General features: G+C 34.7%; 1 protein-coding gene across 1 annotated transcript in view; it reads left to right on the forward strand.

Annotated features, from left to right (window-relative positions):
• ZFR (zinc finger RNA binding protein) overlaps positions 1–12,720 on the forward strand; it is a 74,666-nt gene extending 61,946 nt beyond the window's left edge. The window contains exons 17-19 of the mRNA XM_044664447.1: positions 8,175–8,286; positions 8,384–8,481; positions 11,170–12,720. Coding sequence (XP_044520382.1) covers positions 8,175–8,286; positions 8,384–8,481; positions 11,170–11,349 — 390 coding nt within the window. The 3' untranslated portion in view covers positions 11,350–12,720. The remainder of the gene's footprint in view (positions 1–8,174; positions 8,287–8,383; positions 8,482–11,169) is intronic.
• Positions 12,721–21,369: the final 8,649 nt, after the last annotated feature.

Raw genomic sequence — 21,369 nt, forward strand, 5'->3', positions numbered from 1 at the left:
TCAGCCCTGGCCAGGAAAGATCATGAAGTCAGATCTCAGCTTAGAGAGAGGGACGGTAATCCTGTAAGAAAAAATGGCAAAGAACTTCCTGCTTCACCCACTAATTTAACTAATTCCTCCTACCTAGATTTTCTGATTGGCCAGGGTCTTATTTCAGTCCCCACCTTAGCAGACATGCCATATATATTGACTTCAGCTGGTTAGAAACTACACTGCCAAGCAGGTGAATGAAAACACATGATGTAATGATGCTATCTATGAGATGAGTTTTTCTTGAATTCGGGTACCCTTAGATATTTAATTCACACAGCTGTACGTCCCTACATTTTATACTTTGAATTTGAATCAAAAGTAGAAGTGTAAGATTAAAGATTTATATCCCTGTTAAATTTAATCTTATTAGATTTGGCCCAATGTTTTAGCATGTCTTGATAACTATGAGCCATGTCAGCTTTGTGGTTTTGGTAGATTTGAAAAGATGCCATCTATACTATATACTTTCATTCATGTGATGGGAGACGAACAGGAGTTAAAATAGCAGAGCCCCAGTGGAGCACAGGTCCTTGAAATGCATTGGGAAGATCCCTCCATTACCAAAGTGTACAGGACTCTATTTAAACACCTTAGGTGCAGTTTAGTGCCTTCTCTGGTACCTTACATATGGTAGATAATCAAGTAATGTCTTAACTGAATACATTACCAATAAGAAATCATTTAGGTAAGGGTTCTTAACCTTTTTAGTGTCATGGGCCTCTCTGATATTTTGGTTGGTGAAGCCTGAATAGAGACCTTCTTAAAATACATAAAATAAAATAAATAGGATTACAAAGGAAATAAATTGTATTGTAATAGAATCTGGGGGCAGCAAGATAGCTCAGTGGATATAGAGCAGGGCCTAGAGATGGGAGGCCCTGGGTTCAAATGTGACTTCAGACACTTCCTAGCTATGGGACCCTGGGTGAGTCACTTAACCCCAATTGCCTGTCTTTTATCTCTCTTCTGCCTTGGAACTATACTTAGTATTGATTCTAAGACAGAAGGTAAGGCTTTTTTAAAGAAAAGAAATACAATTTATAGACAGGAGAAGGCTAAGATATGCAGTCTATTGCTGAGTCTAATAATTACAATAGCTCAGAAATAATAGTGAATGTAGATTATATGTTGAGATATTTTTCAAAACTATAACAATTATTTGATGAAATAAAATATTTCTATTTTGGTGACAAACTTACAAATACTGCTAGTGCTACTGTAGTTTTGTGTTTATTCATAAATTGAAAGAAATGCTAAATTTCAGTTAGAGATTGATGAAGATAAAGAATTTTTTCCCCCATCCAACATTATTGTCCCTGAAACCTATCCACAGACCCTTGAAGGGTCCTAGGACCCCAGGGTAAGATCCTGTGATCTAGATTAACTGGAAAATAGAAAGGATTGTGAATACTTTTTTTCCATATAATTATAGTAGCTATATAAATAAGGTATAAATATTATTATGAAAACTTATAATCTGAAACCTCTAAATATTCTCCACCATGAGTTCTTTTGGTTAATGTTATAGAAAAATATTTGTTTGCAAATATCACTAAGATAATTTTGTAACCACTAACTCCTCCAGAATGAGAAATAATTTATTCAAATTAACACTTTTATATCCCCATAATAGTTATTTCTAGTTTTAAAGTCAGTTCACAATTATCTATGAAAATAAAGAAGGGTTGGTGAAGGATATGTGAAATAAATTGAAGGCAAGCTGACTAATTTGAGCTTATCTATTTCATTCCCTTTGCCAATTCATGCAAATGTAGTCATCAAATAAAATTATTTTGAGTCAGGCAATCAAAATGAACCTAGATTTCAGAAGAGGAAACAAATCATCACTTGAAAAAAATGTTCAATCTCAATAGTAATCAGAAATAAAAATGCAAACCGCTTTGAGGTGCCCTTCTCCTACCCCAGCACAGCCATCAGATTAGCAGAAATAACTAAAATCGTCAAAAACAACGATGACAATGCTGAGGAGAAAAAAATACTCATTAATTTATGCTTGAATTACAAACTTGAGGACAATCCTAATCAGACTTGTTGGTGCAATTATTATGTTATAGGGAATATACCCTAAAAGTCTTGTTAAAAACATCAAGAAAAAGTTCCTTCAAAGATTATAGCAATTGTATGTGTAATTTGCAAAAGAAAAGAACCTGGAACCATTCTTAACTGTCCAGTGACAGGGAAAATGGTTGAATAAATTATGATACATTAATATAATGCTATACTGTACAACAATTAAGACCAAGGAATACAATGAAATAAAGAAAAACATTTGCAAAATAAGGCAAAGTTTAAAAAAAGGCAGGAAATCACAGTATATACTAATTATGACCATAAAGAGAACAAGAATAATTGAGAATAAATGGATTAAGAATTCTGATGGTAACTTAATGCATATTGACTGAAAAATATTGCTTTATGTAGTAAAATTAATTGAAATGCAAATAATTTCCAAGCAAGTTTAACTGAACAGATGTTCATCCAGTTATTAAGACATTTAACTTTTTTAAATGAAGTCAGAGTCCAGGGAAGGGAAGACCTTTTCCTTTTGCTGTATACCTAAATGCCATAATCCTAGATCTTTAATTTAGTGTGAGATACAGTTTTATATTGTAAACATTCCATCTACCAAAAAACTTCACTCTAAATTAGCTAGTCTTTGATTTTATTTCCACTGTTGTAATTATTGATATTCTACTTCAGAATTTCTAATCTATTTATGTGCTCTAATGTAGAAAGCTGTTATTGAATTATATTGAATCTTTATTGGGGCCTATATCAAAAAAGAGAGACATTTTTGCAAGCTACAATTTTTTATATAGGCTTTACAGTGTCATTTTGTAAGTCAGCAGCCTATGAATCTAGACGGTCACTTTTAACAAGCATTTTATATATATTTATGTCCTATATCATGCCCTATTAAACTCATGACTTCACCCTTTCCTCCTCATATATTTTGTTTATCTAAATAGAAGATCCAGAATCCTCAGTTCTTAGCACTGAACAGATTTGAATTTTAGCAGAGTTTTTTTTACATATTACTTACAGATTGTGTTCTTATGTTAGTTGAATGTGTTTAATATAGTTCCTAAAGCTTATCTAAAATGTTAAATGAATTTAATTTTTTCATTTGTGTGCATTTGTACTTTCACTACTGCAAGTATCAACCTTTCTACAAATACTTACTAGACAATTTTTATAAAATTGTCAAATTTCTCAAGAATTTATATACAGGTATCTCTTCCACGTTGAGACTTTCCCCATTGTGGTTTCAGTATATTGCAGTTCAGCATAAGAAATTAAGTGGCAATGTTTGGGGAATTTTGTAAAAGCCACAGGTGTCACAAAAAGGCTAGAAGGCAAGAGAAAAAGTTTAGAAACTCAGAAATTTTCTTAATATTTTTTATATTTATATATACATATATATAATTGTATGCAATCATCATTTTTTATTTTAATACCATAAATATACACAATTTCTTTTTTAAAGTTAAAAATAAGTAAAAAGTTGAAGTTTGCAAAAAGACTGTGAAAGCCAAAAAATTTGAGATTTCCAGATTTCAGAAGTGTTGCACCTCCAACCCCTATGATGTGGAAGGGATATTTGTATATTCCCCAGAAGTTAACATTGAATGCAGTTTGGGATATATTTGTAGCCAGTAGGTATGCAAATTTTTCTATCTTAAATATTATATGCATGGAATCATTAATTGTTATTATTTATAAACTTTGTCCTATGCCTACCCAGAATTCTTTGTTTATCAGTTCCATATTGTCCTTCCTAATAAATGTCATGTACAACATTGTATAGCAGTGCCTTATTTAGCATTATGGGAAAATGAGATGTTCTATATCAGAAAGTTTTCCAGATATCTAAAACTTAACTTTTAAGTAACAAGTTATTTGTTTAACCATTTTAAGATGTATTAAACACTTGGCCCCTTTAAACAGAGAGTGTATTAAACCTATTTTTGATGGCTTTGGGTTATTGTTGTGAATGTCAGTTAGTCAGCAAGCATTCATTATTAAGCACTTTATTTCAGACATCGTTTTAAGTTCTGGCAATGCATACCACCCAAGCACCACCCCCTCCCCCCAAAAGGCAAAACCAGTCCCTGCTCTCAAATCTCAAAGCATTTAGATTCTCCTGGAGGAGACATGTAAATAACCAGGTACATACAAGATATAGGTATGTGGAAGGAAATAGCAGAGGAAAGGACACAAAGAACCAAGGGTGGGGGGGGGACAGGAAGACCTCCTGCAGAAGGTGAAATTTCTACTGAATCTTCTTAGCATGTGACCCTGGGCAAGTCACTTAACCTCAATTACCCAGCCCTTTTCTCTCTTCTGCAAGAAGCCTAGGAAGGGGCCAGTTTAATGCCAACCAGAAGAGGAGGGAGTTGGCAGAGTTGACTCATTCTTTTTTTTTTTTTTTTTTTTTTTTTTTTAATTTTCATTCTTTTTCTTTATTTTTAAAAACCCTTACTATCTAGTCTTAGGATTGATACTAGGTATCAGTTCCAAGGCAGAAGAGCGGTAAGGGCTAGGCAGCTGGGGTTAAATGACTTGCCCAGGGTCACACAGCTAGGAAGTGTCTGAGGCTATATTTGAACCCAGGACCTCCTATCTCCAGGCCTGGCTCTCTTCCACTGAGCCACTTAGCTGCCCAAGTTGACTCATTCTAATACACAAAATAATCACATTGACAGTTGCATAGCACTTAATTTTATTTATTTATTTATTTTTAAGCCCTTACCTTCCATCTTGGAGTCAAAATTGTGTACTGGCTCCAAGGCAGAAGAGTGGTAAGGGTAGGCAATGGGTGTCGAGTGACTTGCCCAGGGTCACACAGCTGGGTGGTGGTTTGTAGGACCTCCTGCCTCTAGGCCTGGCTCTCAATCCACTCAGCTACTTAGCTGCCCCCTGTATAGTACTTTAAAAAATATTTTATTGTGCTAATTTAAGTCAGGGGTGGAGGAAGTTTTTGTTTTTCTAATCACTTTAAATTAATGTTCCTTTTCCAAATAGAATCCTCCCTTAGAAACCAGTTAAACAAAATCAGCTAATACAACAATTTCTCATAGAGTATAGCATTCCACATCTGTAGTTCCCCCATTCCTTTGTTTATAGAAGCATCATGGTATTTAAAATAAGAGTTAATAAGTGCCAAATAAACACTTCAGATAAAAATTAGGCCCAATATTTTCCTGGTTCTTGGCTATATAGCAAATACTTGAAGTTGCTAGGTAAGTGAAGCCAGGATAAATGAGGTGGCTTTGTATTTAGAGTTCACTGGTGCTGAATGGTCCAAGATGTGATTTCAGAGCTAGCATTAGCCTGAAAGCTAGAGAATCTCAGGTTCTGTTCATATCCTCAGACTTAACATTTCTTATGTTTTGAAGATTAGAATGCTTATAAATTTCAAAATATGTAAAGTTAGGCATAGATTAGTTTGACCTGTGTAAAATTTGTACCTGTAGGTTTTTTTTTATTTAATGAGCAAGCTTGATAATAAAAATAAGCATATATTTAAAAACCCCTTTTTAAACTATTACTGTTTGCTATACAAACATACTTTTACATAATTGTAATTTCAATATGTACTTTCCATTTTATTTCTCACAGTTGTACTCCAGTTGAATTTAAGCCCCCCAACGGCATTGTTTAGTTTTTGTTTGTGTTGCTAGTACCTAGCACATATTAGATATTTAATAGTAGGCTTATTGAATTGAATGCTTTGTATTATTATTTGAGAAAATGTGGTGCAATGCAGAGAACTTTAGATTTGGAGGTCAAATATGCCTGGATTTTAGTTATTGAATTTGTACTTAGTTCTTCCAAACTGGGCTTTCAGTTTCCTCTGTATCAGTTTCCTCATCTATAAAGTGAAGAAGCAATGCTAGGTATAAGTAGGACCCTTCCATATCTGAAGCTGTTCCTTATTTCTGCATATTTATTATATTTATCATTTATAATGGCAATAGAATATTATGTTATATTAATATTACTATAATCTGCTTAGGCATTCCCCAACTTTGGGTCATTTGGATTGCTTCCTATTGCTTTGCTTTTATATTTCATTTAACTTCTGTTTTGAACACTTTTAAAGTTAAGTTTTATTTTTAACTCTAAATTCTCTCTCCACTCTCATTTCCCTACCCAATGAGAGCAAGAAAAAATAGACCCTTTTCAAATATCTTATCAATATGCACAATAAATGTCTACATTAGCCATGTTTCCAAGGCAGGGAAACACAAGAAAGAAGAAAATAGACTTCATTTTGTGTTTCGAGTCCTGTCAAATAACATGCTTCATTATGAGTCCTTTATAATTGTCATTAGTTATTGTGTTCATCAGAATAATTAAGTCTTTCAAAGTTGATTATCTTTATTTGACCATATTCTTCCAAGTGAATTGTCACCACGGATCTTTACAGACCCAGTATCATTTATAGTTTTCATTATCATTAAAGCTATATACTGCCTCTCTAGGTTATTTAGTGGAGCTTTTAAAATAAAAGTCAGTAGGAACACAAATTTCTGGAATGGACAATTATTTATTTAGTAGTATTGGCCATTCTTTGGAAAGGTGATCTTTTTTAAAAAGTTATTCATAAAAGGTAACCTCCAAGATAGATAGGCAGTTTGTAGTTGCCCGTTGGAGATTGGAATTATAAATCTAACAATGCCTCAAATGAAAATTACAGTTTTAGTTTTTTTAGTTTTTAGTTTTTTTTTTTTACTGTAATTTTATAAACAGTAGGGAAAAAAAAACATATCTTCTTTAACTTAAACTTACCAGAATATTTTAATATCAAAATAAAGTGCTTAAGTCTTTCAAAACCTTTCAAATTATGGAACTATGCCCAAAGGGCTTTAAAAGACTATCTGCCTTTTGATCCAGCCATAGCACTGCTTGGTTTTTACCCCAAAGAGATAATAATGAAAAAGACTTGTACAAAAATATTTGTAACTGTGCTCTTTGTGGTTGCAAAAAAATTGGAAAATGAGAGAATGCCCTTGGAATGGGGAATGGCTGAAAAAATTGTGGTATATGTTGGTGATGGAATACTATTGTGCTCAAAGGAATAAAGAACTGGAGGAATTCTATGTGAACTGGAATGACCTCCAAGAGTTGATGCAGAGTGAAAGGAGCAGATCCAGGAGAACATTATACACAGAGGCTTATTTATTTATACACTGATAAAATCGAACATAACAGACTTCTCTACTAGCAGCTATGCAATAATCCAGAGCAAGGCTGAGGAACTTATGAGAAAGAAAATTAGCCACATTCAGAGGAAGAACTGTGGGAGGAGAAATACAGAGGGGAAACAACTGCTTGAACACGTGGGCTGATGGGGATATTATTGGGGGATATAGATGCTAAACGATAACTCTAGTCCAACTATAAGTAATATGGAATTAGGTCTTGATCAACGATACATGTAAAACCCAGTGGAATTGTGTGTTGGCTAAGGGAGTTTAGGGGGTTTTGGGGAGGGAAAGAACATGAAACATGTAAATATGGGGAAATATTCAAAATAAAAATTAAAAAAAAAAGAAACTTAAATAAACCTTTCAAATTAAGTGTTTTGAGCCTTTAAAATTAGAAGAATCTCATATGCTTTCACTATATTTAAACCTTCAAATGTAAATAATTCTTGTGTGAGTATTCCTTCCATGAGCTTAAGGTCACAATCCATCTATGATATCTCATTTTCTCATGATTTTTGTTCCTTTTTCCCATAAATCCTCTGTTGAGTCTTTTACCAAAGCATTTGTGGCTTTTGGTGATTGTAAATGCAGGTATAATAATCGGTCCCTTACTATATCTGTTTATTTAAAATAATGACCAAAATGATTTTAAAATGTTAAGATGACAATATTTCTTACTCATTTTTGTTTCTATTAAGTACAAACTGCAAAATCAGTTTAACATATTAGCTTTTATAAGATATAACTTGATGCTTCTTTTTTCTGCTTATTAGACTTGGTTTCTATGTCTTCCTCAGCACCTTTCATTTTTTACTGACTATAAGTTTATTCTCATTAGCACCAGTAGCCAGCATGCAGATTTCTTTGTGAACTATTAAAACAATATTAAATTTTTTTTTTTTTTAGGCTATGGAGTTGCTAGTAGAGAAAGCAATCAGTAGTGCTTCTGGACCTCAGAGTCCTGGAGATGCATTGAGAAGAGTTTTTGAGTGCATTTCTTCAGGAATTATTCTTAAAGGCAAGTTATACTTAATTATTTGATTTTTGATAGCTGAATAGGGCTGAATAATTTTTAAAGGATATTTTTTTCTCTATTTAATGGTGATATGCTATAGGTGGTCCTGGACTTCTAGATCCCTGTGAAAAGGACCCATTTGATACACTGGCTACAATGACTGACCAACAACGGGAAGATATTACTTCTAGTGCCCAGGTAATGTTAATATCTCTTGTGGTGGAAACTTTACAGCCAGCTCAGTTTATGAGACCAGAATAAATCTCTATTAAGACTAGGTTCACAGGTCATGGAATGCAAATGGATCTTATAGAGATCATTGATTCCAGCTCCCTCATTTTACAGAGGAGAAAAACAAGCTCCAGAGAAGCAAAATGACTTGGTCAGAGTCACACATTCTAAACTAGTGAATCTGAAGGTTTAGAGTAGGATCAGTAAAGTGACCAATTATCTTATGTTCTATTATGGGATTTATATTCATTAATATGTTGCATTTGCAGTCAATTCTTGGCCAGTTATACTTATGGAGAGGAGAAGGGATGTGTGGATTTCAAAACATATATAGAGCCTCGGAGTTTATAGTATTATATTTTTAATAGGTTTTACCTTTATTACATTTAGCATAAACTAACTCAATTAATTTTTCTCTGAGCATGCAGAAGATAACCTTCAAAGTAGAAAGAGTAAAGCAAAAACATTGTTTGATGGATTATCCATAAATTCATTAATTAAGAGAAGCTTACATATTAAAAGTTTGATGTTGTGTCCTTTTAGTCTAGGAAACCTTAATGTGTTCATTGAAAGTGTCAAGGAAGAAGGCAACTAAGTAACTCAATGGATTGAGAGCCAGATCTAGAGATGGGAGGTCCTAGGTTCAAATCTGTCCTCAGACACTTCCTAGCTGTGTGACCCTGGGCAAGTCACTTAACCCCCCATTGCCTACCCTTACCCTCTTCTGCCTTGGAACCAATACACAGTAGTGATTCCAAGACAGAAGAAAGGGTTTTAAAAAAAATTTAAAGAAAAAAGAAAATGACAAGGAGCTAAACTCCTAATACAATGGGGGAAAGAGAAAAAGAAGTTTAATCATATTGATGTCTTCTAGAAAACTAGCATAGACACCATAATTCCCCATCAAGCAAGTTATTCAAATACCTTAGGACAAAAGTTTGAATATTGTACAGGTTTTAAGTATTTATGAATAATAGTTGTGCAGATCATGTTTTATTATACTGATATGCCTCAAACATGGCTTGATGCAAAAAATAACTCCCTAATCCTTGATGAGGATTTTTTACTACCTGTTATTATGTATCAGAAATAAATCTGCTAGATGTAGGATGGATGTGGGAAATGCCATTAATAAAATGGAGTTATATTAAATGATCTCTCTTAAGGTCTTTCCTGGTTTTGTGTGATCCTAGGTATGTAATTTTAAGTTGCCCAACTTTAAGCCATAAATCATAATAAAGAGCATAAGCTCTATATTTTGGTTATTACAGACTAGCTTTTTAGAATAAACTCTTCCTACTACACTATCCATAAGACCTATTTCTCATACACACAGAAGGATAAAAGTATACTCTGTACCTAATAGAGCACTTTCTATGGTGCCTGAGGGTAATGGTTACTTATGCATACAAAAGATGTTACTATCAATTGGACAGGCATTTAGCTCATCTGCCTTAGGCATATATCCACATATTAATAAACCTATTCAGCATTTCAAAGGTTTAAAGACTTGAGAATCTTCAGTAAAGACAGACTCGATTTCCCAATCTGACTTAACTATGCAATTATGCTTAAATAAGAGCCATATAGCACGGGGGTGTCAAACATGAAGCCACATGCAGCTTAATATAATTACATTATATTAAAATATAATTGGCAAATAATTTTTAAAACAAACCAAAACACATGGTTTTCTAAGTTATTATGTGGCAGGGATATCAGTATCCACAAGTATTCTTATATATGATTTATTCTCTTTCCTCCTTCCTTTTTTATTAGACTATGACACCACTGGTATAGCATGTGGGGAGAGGAGATAAATCTGCTGCTAGATTATTCAATTTTGGTTAAAATTTTTGTTAAAAGTTTTAGGTTTTTCATCTAAAGGGGGGCAAGGAGTTGTAAGAAAAGAATGTCATGAAAATTAATACTGTAAAATCATAATTACAAAGTACTATTAAAGGAAATTATTTTATCCTGGTTAAAAAGAAGCTAAGCAAAGATAATAACAATGGATTCTTACACAGGTGATAACTTGATCTCTCTGAGGATAAAATAAACAAAAATATCTTCATTATGGGAGGGGGAAATTCCATTAGATTATACAAGTTTGCTCTGGGTGAAAGCTGTCAGTTATTGGGAAAGAGGTTTTTTGAGTTGTTCAACTAGACCATGGAAATAAATAAGATTATCTTTTCATAGTTTATCCAGAACTAAGATCCAACAAAATCTTTTGAAACAGGTGTCTAGAATGAATTTGACAGTTTCCTAAACACTTACAGTGGTGTAGAGTATTGGCTATATACACATCTATTTGTTAAATCATGGAGAGCGTAGGCATTGAGTGGGTTTTGTTTTTGTTCATGAAAATCAGACATTTTTTTATTCATATTTGCATTGTTAATGTTTAAATTAGATTCATCCCAATAAGGGAAGAATATAGTTTACTCAATCCAAAATAAATTATTTGTATAGTATTTGCTTTTAAATATATAGATTGCCTAGCCTTTGAAACTTGGCAGTTTTAAAGGAGATGAATTCTGTTTATTAGAAAAGTAGTAAAACTTTGGGGAGCTTGAGGTTTTTACTAATAATATTTGGGTTTTTTTCTGAACTAGTAAAATTGCACTCCACAATGGTTCTTTTTCTTAACAGTTTGCTCTGAGACTCCTTGCATTCCGTCAGATACACAAAGTTCTAGGTATGGATCCTTTGCCTCAAATGAACCAGCGCTTCAATATCCACAACAACAGAAAACGAAGAAGGGACAGTGATGGAGTTGATGGATTTGAAGCTGAAGGGAAAAAAGACAAAAAGGATTATGATAACTTTTAAAAAGTTTTTGTAAATCTTCAGTGTTAAAACAAAAAACAAAAGGTGTGCCCAGTTGTTGGCTGTTTTTCATTCATAATAATGTCTACTTTGAAATGCTTATAAAAAAAAAAGTAAGAAGGTTAATTTTGTGGAAAGAACCAGGTGTTTCTGTGAATTTAAAAACTTTTAATGAATGTACAGTGTTAGGTATTTTATGAATGGAAAGACACCAAAAATATTTGTACTTAAATTGGGGGGGAGGGCTGGTAAAACATAAGTTTAGTTCAGATTTTTTCCCATTCTTTTACTTTACTAGCTACTTGTTATAAATTCCCCCCATATCTGTGTCTTTTATTAACTAATACATTGTCTTCTTAAATGTATTTAATGCAGCATTCGTGCTTCTGTTGCTACATGTATTTTGATATTTTTATTTAGAGGTTTTGTTTGCTCTTTGACACTAGTTGTAAGTTACTTTGTGTTATAGGTAATATACAGCTCCCCTCTCCCTTAATATTTTACAGCAGAACTTTTTTTTGTAAAGTGAGACTGCAGGATTTTTTGTTTCTTTTGTTGTTGTTCTATATGTGAAGGATTACAACACAAAAAGTTACCCTGCCATTCGAGTGCTCAGAAATGAATATTTCTGCACATCTTGTGGCATTTGTCTCTTTAGTGTGATATAAAGGTGTAATTAAGACAGATTTCTGTTATTCTAATCAAGTTTGCTGTTAGTTGTGCATTAGCAGTATAAAAGCTAATATATACCATATGGTCTTGCAACAGTTTTAAAGCATCTGCATAATTGATAATAAAAGTGCATGACATTTTTGTTTTTAATAGACGGACTTTTAAAATTATCATTTTAGGTTTATTGCGTAGATCTTTGTACAATTGACTTTTGACATAGCAAGGCCAAAAAATAACTTTCTGAATATTTTCTTCTGTGCATGTTGAAAGGGCATTTTCACATTTAAGTGGGCTAACAGATATTTTCAAAAGAACTTTATCAGTGTGGGACTAACACCAATAATTAGCCCTTAATTATGATGGAATTTTCTCTTATTGGTGCCTGTGAGGTTATTCTAGCAGCTATTTCACTATAACGCAGTTCAGTGATTTCCTCCCTTACGCCCCAATAATTTGCAGGCTGTAAAAGTAAGGTTCATAAAATATTTATTGGACAAAAAAATGAAGATTTTTATCAAAGAAAAACCCAGAAAATTATTTGATATGGCCATCTTATATGCTTATGTCACCTTCAAAAAGCTAAATATTTTAGCAGTGGTGTAATGAAAGTGACATCGGATTGTTGATGTATGCGCTGGTACACAGGTGTCATTTTGTTGTCACAGCACTACAGTGAAATACGCAAATAAAAACTTAAATTCATTTAATGAGTTAAAATTCATTATATGTTAGAACTGATATTTTAGTAGTTCTTTTTGTTCTATACTGTTTAGGTCAAACATATTAAAACTCAAGAATTGGCATTCACTCAACATTATAACTTTATAGTCATAACATTCCTGGCAGGTTTTAAATTTTTAGTTATTAATACTGGAAATTTCTGAATATTTGTTTTATTATTAGGCCTAATTTTGTTTTGATTTAGTGACTTGATTTTAAATTTGAGGCTGCCCCAAATATTTTGAGAGGCAGCACAGTATAATTGGGGGTTGGGGGTGGGGGACACTGAACAAAAAAATTGAGACTCAGGTTCTAGTTTAGACTTATCCACAAATTAGCTGAATGACCACAGATGTTTCTTCACCTGGCTGTGCCTCAGTTTCCTCATTAAGAAGGTTGGATTCCGTCCCTTTTAAGCTTAACTGCCCTTTTCCACTTCTAAAATTCTATGGCTAAACTTTTTTGCCCCTCATACATTTCTTATGTTTGCAGTCAGGTTCAAAATTCTGTTTGGTTCATTTCTGGAAATTTTGCACTTAATTCAGATTAAATAAGTGGAATATCAGGGCCATGGGTCCTGTTTATATAGATCCACTACTTAATTCCTTTATGACCTTTATTATTATTATTTTAATGTTCTTATGTGTGAATAATCATTTGGATTCTTGTATCTTTGACCAGCTCAAATAATTATGGTTGGCACATAAGGATTAACTAGCCACAGTTTTGTCAGGATACAAAATGTGATGGCCGACAATCAATTTGCTGCATGTGTGGCTGCAAAGCTGTCTACTTTTTAAAAGCTCTATGTATGGCAAATAGTACCATATAAGCCTACTTATTTGAAAGAAAAAACTACTCTAAGAAGTTTGTTGCATTTGTGGTTTTTTGTTATTTTTTTTTAATAGATGAATAATACTTAAAAGGTTGCCATGTGATGTTTTGAATCAGAAGATAGGACATGGTACTTAAGTACTCTCAGATTAGCTATTTTTAACATGTTTAACAAACGAGATGTTTATTAGTATGTAGTCACTTCTTATATGTCCACCAGAATTCTAATCCAACTTTACTTTGCCATTTCAATATGCTTTTGAGCTGTTTCCCATTACCCTCCATTGTCACTGTGTGTCCAGGTTGTATACATAAATTTTAATAGCCCTAAGGAAATAAATATTTAGGAAGGTGAATATCATTCCCACCCCCAAATTCTATGATGCAAATCAAAACAAAATGATCTTTTCTTATTTGTACTACTTGGCTCTTCTCCATAACTTTGAATAATCAAGTTAATGGTGTTTTGCAAAAATCATTGAGGAAGTATTACTTTTGTATTTAAATAAATGAAGTCATCATTTCAACTCTGAAATATTGGTCATTTTATTCTGGCCAGAAGAAAATTAATTGGCCAGAAGGGAAACAAAAGGAACAGCACTTTAAGATACTATTTTTTGTTTGTTTGTTTTCAAAGCATGCCCACAGCAGTACACTGAATTGTTTGGACATTTTCTGAAATAATTAGAGCAAGGAAAAAAATCCCTACTGTTGAGTCACCAGGTTTCTACCATACCAAATTTTCTAGTGCTGTATATTTTTTTTAATTCAATGTATAGGACTTCAAATGAAAATTTTAATAAATATAATAAACTCCTATTCATAATCTGAAAAAGTCTCAACCATAATTTGTTTTGTAATTCTTAGTATGATGGATCCATGATCTCATTGGTGTGAGTACACTCCACTAGTGCAGAATGATCCAACTATATATTTTGTAATTTTTATCTTGTTTTCTAATTTGTTGCAAATTAAAGTTCCTAATATGAATATTCAGCTAGTCATAACACTCAATTTGTTAATTATTCTGGATTAACAATTTCACCACATAACAATTTAGTATCCAATTTGTATATTGTACCTACTTGCTATAATTTGGGTAACCCTAAATTTTTTTTCATGTTCTTGATGCTAGGAAATGATTCATATTAAGTACAAAATAGTTTTTTTATATAATTATTACACTGTGATAATGCAAAATTTCTAAAGAATATATTAACATAAAAGCTAAAGATATAATTGCCAACATTTAAACTAGAACCCCGATAGGCTACCAAAGTTTATTTCCAATAAATTTACTAAGTTAATATTTTCTAGTTTGAACAAATTATTTTATATAATTAATAGTAATATATATGTGTCACATTGCATTAAAGACTTTGACCCAGAAGATAAGAGTTTACTGTTTCACTTAGATTTAATTGATTAAGGCCCTAATGAAATTATGTAGTTTGTAACTGTCTTATCCAAGGTTCAGACCAAATTACAGAGAGATCATTAGATCATTAACCACTCAGCATCAAAATGTTTTATCTGAGCAACCCCAGAATAAATTAGGAACCCGAGTTACCTTGTTCGCAACAAGCCCATAATGATTAAACACGTTTATTCGTAATATTCAAATATAGATGCTTAATGGTACAACTTTCTCAAGTTGGCATAGCTGATTAAGTATAAGGAACACTTAACTTGGAAGTTTGGAGGCTAGGGATCCTAGGCCACGTTGCATGACTGAGAGAACTTACCTTCTCTGGGCCTGTTTCCTTCCTCATCCATAAAATGAGTTTAAACTGCAGGTAAAGTTAAGCCCTTCAGAGGAGGTCAAATACTATATAACCACATATATTGAAATGACCCATTTCTCCTCCCTCTTCCCAACTCCCCCTCGGTAAAACCATAGGAAAAATAATGCTAAGCCTAGCACTTGTGATATACTTTGTGAATCATAGGTACTTTATTTTACACCCTTTCCTTTTTCTTTATTTTCAAAATTCGTTTAAAATTTACAGTTAGAAAAATAAACTCAAGGGAATGGTTATTTATTAATGTAGGATCTGTATACAATCCATTTCAAAATATCCATATTTATTGAGTTTTAGCAACAACCTACAAGTACTTGAAATGCCATAAAAATTTTACTATAAATAGGGATGTAGGCCCAGCAATAACTTGTTTGCTTATGCCAAGTATTCCCCCATCATTAGGGTAACTAGAAAGAGTTATCCAATTACAAATGTTCTTACCAGTACTATTTATTGCTAATGTAAGCAATGATGGCACATACATGTTAACATCATACCAACAATGCCATTTTTCTAGTTTATTAGCAACCAAACAATAGACTAAATTTAAGTGGATATGAATGTGGCAGAAATTGATCACTGCATTTGTGAAAAGATTATTGAGACCATACTCATCAAAACATTAAAAAGTGTCATTGAATTATTTGTGTTGTCATGAGGTCAATGTTATATTCCTTAATTTTTCAAAATATACTTAGTAAAAGAAAATGTAATAAAAATGTATCTCAAACCTTTAAAAGAAGAAAATAAATGGTTATTCTAGTCCTAAAAGTTTCATCTCAGCACCACTACACTAATTTGATTTTAAATTTTAGGCCTTCCTCTTGAAGTGCTATTGAGTGTTTTCCTGGCTCAGTGTTAGCCATAAGTTCTTGAAGGTTATGTGCCAGCAAAAGTCAGGCCTTCTTAACCTTTTGTCAGAGGTTCATTTTATCCAAGTTATTAAAAATTTAGCCAGCTAGGTAGCACGGTAGATAGAATGCTGAGCCTAGAGTCAGAAAGACAACACTTTCAGATTTCAGATCCAACTTATCTGCGTGACCCTGTGCAAGTCACCTCACCCTATTTGCCTCAATTTCCTCATCTGTAAAATGACCTGGAGAAGGAAATAGCAAACTAATCCAGTATCAATCCAGTATCTTTGCCAAAAAGAGTCCAAAAGTGATCATGAAAGTCTTGAGTGAAAAATGACTAAATGCATAATATAAGTATATAACTAGAGGGTTGACCAATAGTGAATTTTTTTCAGCTGACGGCCATTGGACTAATTGACTATAGTACAGAAAGATTGTCATCATAATGATGAAAAAAATGTCCACTCCAATGAAATGATAGCTCCTTGAATGAAGACCCATGCAGCATGATGTAGTAGAAAGCATTACATTGGAGTCAGAGGACCCAAGTTCAGTTGTAACTGCCAACGTGAGCCTTAACTTATCGGGGAAATGAGGAGGTTGGTCAACATGGTATAATGTAAGAACCCTTTAAAGTCCTACTTACTGGGGTTATTCTAAGAAAAGTACCTGATAAGCAGAACCAAGACAAGAGTGCAGGCCAGGGTCCAGCCAAACTCCCAGTGTACCCATCCAACAAAAAGGGGAGAAGTATTCTTCTGGCCTAAGAAAACTTAAGTGGCCAGAGATGTCTTTAATACTGGGCGGAGGTCTGCCTGGAGCCTTCACACATAGTGGTGGCAATGGTGGCTACAGAAGCTGCTTCAGGACCTACCAGCCCAGAGATGGCAAGGGTTTTGGACAACTGCTCAGAAAGATTACAGGGGACCCTTTGCTAGCACTGAGTACAACTGGCATTGATTGGCAGTGGTCAGTTGTAGGGGCCCTGGAGTACTATGTAGCCGCAGAGGACCAATGACCTTTCCTTGGTTTGGAATAAAACAAAAAGGATCAGGAGAGCAATAACCAACCATACCTCTCCCAAGATCACACCACCTTAGAAGCACTAAAACTTGCAGACCCCTAGAACTAGACGAAAACGGCAGTATGAAGAGGCCTATAGCTTGAGACTCCACTTGGGAATGCCTACCCGCTCTAAGGCAAGCATAGTTCAATATTAAAAAAATTCAAACTTAAGAAATAGGCCAGGTTCAGACAAGAAATGGCAACCAATGAGACAAAATCAGTAACTCAAGTATGAGTTAGAATCATCCAAGTATGGGGACTGTGGTGATGGCAATTATAGAACACTGGTGGTTTCCCTAGAGGTTGGCAGAATGGAAGCTGAAATGGACTGGAATTTCAGAGGTCACAAGGGAAGACCCCACATGCCCTAAGAAGCTTTAAAATGTAGAAGAAAACCTGGATCTCCAGACAAACCCACACTTCTAATATTTTCCTTTCAAGACCCCAGTCATATATCACTTCTTTTCTTACTCTCCAGGCTTCTTCTCAATGGCATCTGAGAGCTTCTTTACCCTTGCATACCTTTTCCAATCCTGTCTCTCTTCTCTCATTCTGGAACCATGATTAAATCAGCTGTTATTAGGGGAAGGGGCAGGGTTTGGGAGGGTGTAAGCAGAGCCCAATTTTAACATAAAGCTCAGAGTCAAGAAATAGAATGGAAAAATGATAAAGAACTTAGTCATAAAAAGTTAGTACAGTGACAGGGAAGACCAAGACAAAATTCAGAAAAAAAAAATGTGAAAACGGCTATCAAATGGTGAAGAATTGGACATTGAGGGATTGTCCATCAATTGGGGAATAGGTGAACAAGTTGTGTATATGATAGTGATGGAATACTATTGTGCTATAAGAAATGAAAAGCAGGATGATTTCAGAAAAATCTAGAAAGACATGGACTGATGCAAATTGAAGTGAGCAGAACCAGAACATTGTGTACAGTGACGGCAATATTTGAACAACTATGACAGCTATAACCAGTAATATATATTGATACAAGGTAAGTCCAAAGGATTCATAGTGAAAAATGCTATGGATTACCGAGTTATTCTCAACAATGCAAGACAATCCCAGAGATTTATAATGTCCCCCAAGAAAGAAATGATGGTGTTTGAATGCAGACTGAAACATTTCATTTTCATTTTTTTAATTCTCTTCCTCAAAATGACTTAACATGGAAAAAATGTTTTACATGATTGCACATATCAAATCTTTATCGGATTGCTTATAGCCTCAGGGAGAGGGGTAGACAAAGGGTTTGAAGAAGGCAGAGAATTTGGAACTCAAAACTTTTTTTAAATGAATGTTAAAATTATTTTTACATGTAATGGAGAAAAAAAATACTGAAGAAAATAACGCCTTAAAAAAACAGAATTGGCCGAATGGAAGAAGAAAAACTCACTGCAGAAAAAAACTTAAAAAGCAAAACAGATCAACCAGACCCAGAAAGATGAGTTTAAATCTTGCCTCATACCTAAGTATAGCTGTGCGATCATGGACAAGTCATTTAACCTTTCTCTGTCTCAGTTTCCTCATCTATAAGAGGAGGGTAATAACAGGTTACTTTCTAGGGTTATAAATATCAAGAGATATTTGTAAAATGCTTGGCAAACCTTAAAGTTCTATACAAATAACTATTTTTTAAAAAATTCTTGCCTTCCACCTTCGAATACTCTATATTGGTTCCAAGATAGAAGAGTGGTAATGGCTAGACAATGAGGGTTAAGTAACTTGCCCAGGGTTGCACTGGAAGTGTCTGAACCCAGGACCTCCCATCTCTCTGGGCCTGGTTCTCAATCCACTGAGTCACCCAGCTGCCCCCTATAAATGCTATTATTAAAATGATAGGTACCACTATTTCTATTGAAATTTGTTGGCCACACTATAATTAAAGGAAATGCTAAATTTCAATTAGAAGCAAGTGAAAATCAAAGTCCCCCCCCCCCCCCAAAAAAAATAATAACACAATAGGTCAAATGGAAAAGGAGTTACAAAAATGCACTGAAGAAAGAGAGGTCCTCTAAAAAACAACTGACTTAATGGGAAAAGAAGTAGAAAATCTCACTGAAGAACAGAGTTTCTTGAAGATTAGAACTGAGCAAGTTGGCAGCTGGGTAGGTCAGTGGATTGAGAGCCAGGCCTAGAGATGGTAGGTTCTGGGTTCAAATCTGGCCTCAGACATTTCCTAGCTATGTGACCTTGGGCAAGTCACTTAATCCCCACTGCCTAGCCCTTACTATTCTTCTGACTTAGAACCAATACATAGAATTGATTCTAAAATGGAAGGTAAGGGTTTTAAATAAAAAAGATCTGGACAAGTTGAAACCAAGATTATAAGGAAAACTAAATTAAGGGGGAGGGTGGGATGGAGATCTTCACAGCCAAGTGTCTCTGATAAAGGCCCCATTTCTCAAGTATGTAGAGAAGAGTCAAATTTATAAGATTACAAGGTTGGAGTCTCCTTGGTTGGACGGACTTGAACTCAGTCTGGGTTCGAGGCCAGGAAGCAGGGAGATGAGGCAAGCATCTCCTGGAATGCCGGGGAGGCCACAAGGCTTTGGGCTGGTGTCCTCCCTCTACGCATGAGCCTCACACCATGCTCTTAATCCAATCCAAGGGTGAAGAGGAGACCAAAATGGGTTTTCAAAACTTTTTTTAATTTTAATTTTAAAATATTTTTCCATGCTTACATAATTTATTTTCTTTCCCTCTCCTCCCTCCCCCCTCCCAGAGCCGACAGCAATTCTACTGGATTATACAAATATTATCACTTTGATACCTATTGCCATATTACTCATTTTTATTGTAGAGCAATTTTATTAAAGCCTAAACCCCAAAATCACATACCCATATATACATGTGATAAGTGATGTCATATGTTTTTCTTCTGTGTTTCTACTCCCACAGTTCTTTCTCTGGGTGTGGAGAACGTTATAGGTAATTTATAATTTATAGGTAGACTTATATAGTAGTAGGAAAAGACAGACCAGCTTGGCTGACTGGGAACATTCTAAACCCAGAATGTTCAAAAGGGTTCGGTCCAGAGAGACTGTGTGGCAGTTTGCTGCTTTGGAGGAGAGGTGTGAAGCTGGGAGCTGTTGTACAGCAAGCCTTTGGATGATTTGGGATCCCCAAAGAGGAGGAGGCTCTGCAAATCAAGAAAGAAAAGGAGGAAGACCTAGGTAGACTTCGGATCTGTCCTGTAGTTGGTGAACAGCTCCAGGAAGTCCTGTACTCCCTAGCCCTTGTGGATTATCTTGCTGAGACCACAAGCGATCCTGTGTCTAAACATCGCCCAACAGCCATCAAGGACCTTGCATGAGATTCCCAAAGCCCTGTCACACTCAGCTATGCCATCTGCTGGCTGGCTGTTTAGGTAGCTTAGGACTAACCAACCCAACTGTCACCATCCTTTGGCAGTTGGTCCCCTTAGAGCAGGGGTCGGCAACGTAGGGCTCTTTCTGCAGGAGCCATAAAGTCAATTTTTTTCAGGCACTGTTACAGGAGCCGCACTGTGAGCACTGTACGGCTCTCAGGAAATCACATTTTTAAAAATGTGGCATTTATGGCTCTCACGGCCAAAAAGGTTGCCGACCCCTGGGCTAGAGGTTAGACATCCTTCTCCCTCCAATTCCCATCTTACCAAACCAATAAACTTTGCTTTGTTTATCATCCTCTCTCCCAATCATCAAGGATCCATAGAGAGTTAACTATCCCTTGCTGTGGTGAAAGATTCAGTTATTGTTATTTCTCCCAAACTGTTTCCCATTTCCCATTAGTGTTGTTTATTATTCTTTTCCCTGTGGGATTTGTGTGTCTCCCTGTTTGTCCCCTGTGTTTTAACTTCCTTCCCTGTCAGTTGTCAGTGGTGAGTTGCCATTGTCTTTCCCCATTCAGTTACTGTTTTTTCAAGTTTTCTTTCTCATAAATTCCTCAGCATTGTCCTGAATCATTGCATTGCTGCTAGTACAGATGTCCATTATATTCGATTGTACCACAGTGTATCAGCCTCTGTGTATAAGGTTCTCCTGGTTCTGCTCCTTTCATTCTGCATCAGTTCCTGGAGGTCTTTCCAGTTC

Source organism: Gracilinanus agilis, chromosome 1 (assembly GCF_016433145.1).
Source record: "Gracilinanus agilis isolate LMUSP501 chromosome 1, AgileGrace, whole genome shotgun sequence".
In the NCBI taxonomy this organism is placed as follows: Eukaryota; Metazoa; Chordata; class Mammalia; order Didelphimorphia; family Didelphidae; genus Gracilinanus; species Gracilinanus agilis.